Raw genomic sequence first — 5,021 nt, forward strand, 5'->3', positions numbered from 1 at the left:
TGGTTACTGCAGGGCAGGTGCTGTCTCTCTGTCCAAGCCCCTCGATGATTTAGGGGAAGAGAAACGACCAATTTTGGACTTGATAAGCCCGTCAGTATGTTATCCCGATATTTGCCTGCTGCTGGCACCATCCCCCTGAGTTTTCCCCAGTGACCTTCATCCTCCATCAGAAATACTCCACGGACCAAATATCTTGTGTGTGGTTACTGCAGGGCAGGTGCTGTCTCTCTGTCCAAGCCCCTCGATGATTTAGGGGAAGAGAAACGACCAATTTTGGACTTGATAAGCCCGTCAGTATGTTATCCCGATATTTGCCTGCTGCTGGCACCATCCCCCTGAGTTTTCCCCAGTGAGAGGGAGCCGGGGAGCAGTCCGCATGGGGATGGCCAGCATCACTGCATGGAATTCAATAATACATATATTTGTTGGGTTGTTTGGGGTTTTTTTAACAGAAAAGAAAGAGCTGGATCTCCGAAGATGATTTCTACAGACCTTCTCCAGGAGAGAGCAACGAAAGCACGGCAAGCATCAACGGGTTCGGACCGGAGGGGGCTGGCGAGAGCCTGGCCCCGGGGCTGATCAGCGCTCTCGATTTGGAAAGGCTGTCGGTGCCGTCCTCAGAGAGTGGGAAACCCAAAACATCACCCGAACGGGAACAAAAGGGCTTCAGTGTGGTGCATCGCAGGCAGATGGGTATGTGTCGCCCTCCCCGGCTTCCATCGGATGTCTGCGCTGGGCAGTGCTGGGGGTCTGGGGGGTTTTTTGGGTGATGGGCAGTTTGGGAAGCAGCCGTTTGCTGTTGCTGAGCTTGTGGCAGCACTAAAAGCTGCAGAAGGCGATGGGGCAGCTTCCCTCAGGGCTGCTGAGCCCATCAATGGTACTGGTGTTGTGATGGTTTTACCCTGGGCTGGGAGCCAACCCCACGCAGCCGCTCACTCACCCTCTCTGCTCCTGGGCATGGGGGAGAGAATTAAAGGCAGCTTCCCTCAGGGCTGCTGAGCCCATCAATGGTACTGGTGTTGTGATGGTTTTACCCTGGGCTGGGAGCCAACCCCACGCAGCCGCTCACTCACCCTCTCTGCTCCTGGGCATGGGGGAGAGAATTAAAGGGGTGAAGGGAAAAGAGACTTGTGGGGTGAGATAAGAACAATTTGATAACTAAACTACAACAATATTAGAAATAATAATAATGATGATAATAACAGTGAGATATACAAATGAGTGACACACGGTGACACTGCTCACCACCCCATGGCCAAGGCTCAGCCCGTTCCCAGCCAACGATCCCAGAGCAGGGAGAGTCCTGAAAGCGCAATCCTGGAACAGAGGTAACAGTCTGAGTGTCCCAGACCAAGAGCTGACCAAGGGAGGGAGACGACCCGGTGAGAGGGACCACCCAGAGAGAGATGACCTGGAGCAAAAGCAATCCAGAACAAAAAGGGATGAGCTTCCAGGGTGTCCTCACCTCTATCCTGGGCATGATGTGCATGGTATGGAACAGACCATTGGCCAGTTTGGGTCTCAATCCCAAACCCAAGATCAAATCCTGGGCTAGTAACTGGGGCTGTGCTCCCTCCCAGCTTCTCCTGCCTGCAGACAGCAGAGGAGCTGAAAGACCTTGGGCTGTTCTGGCAGCAGCTGTAAACATCACTGTTATCAGCTTTCTTCTGAGCACAAATCCAAACCAGCTTCTTGTTAGCTGTTATGAAGCAGGTTAACTCTGTCTCAGCTTAACCCAAGACAGATGGGAAACAAGAGGAGGTATCTTGGGTGCCTCTGTCCCTGTGTCCACCCTGCGGGACACATTTCTTCTATGCTGTCCCTTGTTCTCAGCCTCAAAACCCAAATGCATGCAGCCAGTTTACGGAGACCAAGGTCCTGTAAACTGGATGGCCTCAAGTTGCACCAGGGGAGGTTTAGGGTGGAGATTAGAAAAAATTTCTTCACTGAAAGAGTGATCAGGCATTGGAACAGGCTGCCCAGGGAAGTGGTGGGGTCACCATCCCTGGGGGGGTTCAAGAGATGCATAGGCATGGTGCTTCGGGACATGGGTTAGTGGATTAGGTGGTGTTGGGTTGACAGTTGGCCTTGATGATTCTTGAGTTCTTGTCCAACCTTAATGATTCTGTTCTGTTCTATGAACTCCTGCCCCATCCCACCATCCACCAGGACCGGCTCTCAAAGCCATGATGCTACTGGTTGCTCACTGTGAGCTGCCCATTGGCTTTTCTCTCCCCACCACCTTCCCTTTTTTTGGTTAAACTAAGACATCTGCTTTCACCCCAGGTCTTTCCAACCCTTTCCGAGGGCTCCTGAAGCTGGGCAGCCTGGAGCGGAGAGGAGCCATGGGGATCTGGAAGGAGTTTTCCTGCGAGCTGTCACCGCTGGAGCTCCGGCTCTTCCTGGACCACGAGGATCGTATCTGCGTCGAGAGCTATTCGCTGCTGCGGTGCGAGGCGCTGGCGCTGACGCACTCGGATGGCCGTTTCGAGCTGGTTTTCCTGGGGAAAAAACTCTACCTCCGAGCTCCTTCTCGAGACGAGGCGGAGGACTGGTTGGACAGGATCCGCGAGGCGCTGCACAAGTGCCGGCCTCAGCTGGAGGAGGACGAGTGGGAGACGCTGGAGTGTCCAGAAGACAGTGGCGAAGGTCAACCCATCCAGAGCGACTCTGCTGCTCTCCTCCAGTACAGCGATGTGCCTGGGAACGGCTTGGACTGGACTCTGGCTCACGAACCGGAGCTGGATGCAATAAAAGAAACTGTTCTGTATGTGGACATAGACAAAACCTGGGTGCCCTTTATTTTTTCCCTGTCTCTAGAAACTTTAAAGTGCTTTAAAATCAGAAACAACGATAAAATTTTAAGCAACAGTTACGGTATAGAGACCATCCAGGACATCCTTCCAGACACGAGCCTTGGGGGACCCGCGTTCTTCAAGGTGATCACCTCCAAAGCCATCCTGAAGCTGCAGGCTGAGAACGCAGAAGAAGCAGCATCGTGGAGGGAGCTGGTCCGCGGGGTGCTCATGTCCTACCTGGAGAGCGCGGAGGAGGCGCTGACGCTGGGTGGCAGCTTGGACGGACACTCCCAGGTCATCCTGAAGAACATCGTGAAGGAAAACGGGTTCTTGTTGCAATACCTGGTGGCCATCCCCCTGGAGAAGGGCTTGGACTCGCAGAGCTTCATCTGTGCAGGTAGACGGTGGCTTGTCTGAAAACCCAGCTCTGTCTCGGAGGCTAATATCGCGTTCGTTCAGGTTAACGAGGTGTTTTTGCTGGTTGACGGGGTTAGCACAAAGGACACAGGCACTGAATTAAAGAAGTTAGCTTATTTTCACTTGTGTTTAAAGTGATAAAATAACGAGAAAAATAATGCAGTGAAAATAAATTAAAGCAAGGTAAGGTAAAGCAGCAAAATAATAAGCAAACTACTACAGCAAGCAGAAAATAAGGTAATGCACCTAACCATTACTACATGGAGTCAGCGATAGTGATTAAGAAAGATCCATCACCAGTTGCCCTAATCGTACGTTACCATCATCCAGATCCGCAGCTGCTGGGGAGCCCGGTTGCAGCGAGGATTTGGAGAACCCTTCCCAGCCATTGGGAAATTTCTATATGGTGTGTCCACCGTATAGATGAGGCTTCCAAATTTCCCTGCAAACGTTCCCCGCTTTTATACAGTTGAATAAACAACTTTCTATCTCAAACTGCGAAAAACACCTGGTATAGTTTTTTTTTTTTTTCCCCTTGTTAACTTTCATCTCGAGTTTGGCCAGAACATCGAGAAGGAAGATAACAAGAGGAAAAGCATCAGGTCATCTTGATGATGTACCTCTCGACAAAGCCTGTCATGGCCCTGCCACATTATTTTACCTGGAGGTCTGTCTGTGGGTTGCGATAAGCCCTAGATTTCACGAGGTGCCATCAAATTAAAGAGATGCCCCGAGTCCTGCCGACCTCCTGCAGGCCACCAGAATCCACGTAGGAGGTGACACCAAGCCCCTCGATGGGGTTCACATCCCAGATCCGTGCCACCTTTGGTCCTCTGAGTCCCCCCACCCTGAATCCCCATCCCACCCCAGCACAGGGTCAACTGGGCCACTACTGGGCTCCTGTTTGATGCTTATGGTGTGGACAGCGGGGTCTTGGCTTGAAGGCAACCGTAGATGGACCATTGTGTGGCCCCAGCCTGCTGGGAGAGGGCAGTCCAGGGCAAATGCAGTTTTTCCGGTAGCGCAGCATAGGGATGAATATTGCGATGGGTGTGACGAGCTGATTTTGCAAAACATTCATTTAACCTTCCGCCGGTGCCTCTCGGCACGCGGGGCGATGCTGGTGCGGGAGGGTGACACTCGCTGACCTCCACGGGAGGTGTAATTTGCTCTTTACCTTGGGAAATTAATTAAATTTCATATTTCTCTCCTGCTTCAATTATATTTCTTATACCCTCCAGCAGGTTTGGGTTTTTTTCTTTTAATCTCTCTCCTTTTTTATATAGATTTTTTTTTTTCCATTCTGTTTGGTCTCTCCCTTCCCCTCCAGGGTCCATCCTGCATCTTCCACCTCCGGACAGATGGGAGCAGCAAGCCAGAAAGACAAATTCCCAGTTTTTATGTGTAGATTTTCGTAGGGTTCTGCCTGCCTGGCTTTCACCTCCCTCCCAGCCTGATGCAGGAGGAGTTCCCTTACATCGCAGGGTGTAATGAGCAATGAAAGCTTTTATCTTATTATTAATTACGAGAGGAACATCTGACCTTCATGAGTATTTTTTGGGGATGTGCTCCAGCTACCCCAAAGCGCAAAGGATGGGGTGATAAAGCCGCGCTGGGTTCCTCCTGGGTTCCCCACCACTATATAAAAAGGTTTTTTTGGCTTAATCCATCCTGACCTCATGCCTGGCAGATGTGGTTTTGGTGCCCTGTGGCTGCAGCGGGATAGAAAAGGGCTGAGAGAAGGTGAAATAGGGGCAAAGCTGCTGGTGGAGGTGATGGGGCAGGTGGGGGGGATTTAGGTCCTTC

The 5,021-nt window shown here is 51.6% G+C and overlaps 1 protein-coding gene across 1 annotated transcript in view; it reads left to right on the forward strand.

Moving 5' to 3' along the window:
* Positions 1-452: 452 nt before the first annotated feature.
* Positions 453-5,021, forward strand: part of LOC104468941 (pleckstrin homology domain-containing family M member 1-like) — a gene marked incomplete at both ends in the record, with an annotated part of 5,139 nt that continues 570 nt past the window's right edge. The window contains 2 exons of the mRNA XM_010083237.1: positions 453-693; positions 2,287-3,195. Coding sequence (XP_010081539.1) covers positions 453-693; positions 2,287-3,195 — 1,150 coding nt within the window. The remainder of the gene's footprint in view (positions 694-2,286; positions 3,196-5,021) is intronic.

The sequence above is a fragment of the Pterocles gutturalis genome, unplaced genomic scaffold (assembly GCF_000699245.1).
Source record: "Pterocles gutturalis isolate BGI_N339 unplaced genomic scaffold, ASM69924v1 scaffold26870, whole genome shotgun sequence".
NCBI classification, from domain to species: Eukaryota; Metazoa; Chordata; class Aves; order Pterocliformes; family Pteroclidae; genus Pterocles; species Pterocles gutturalis.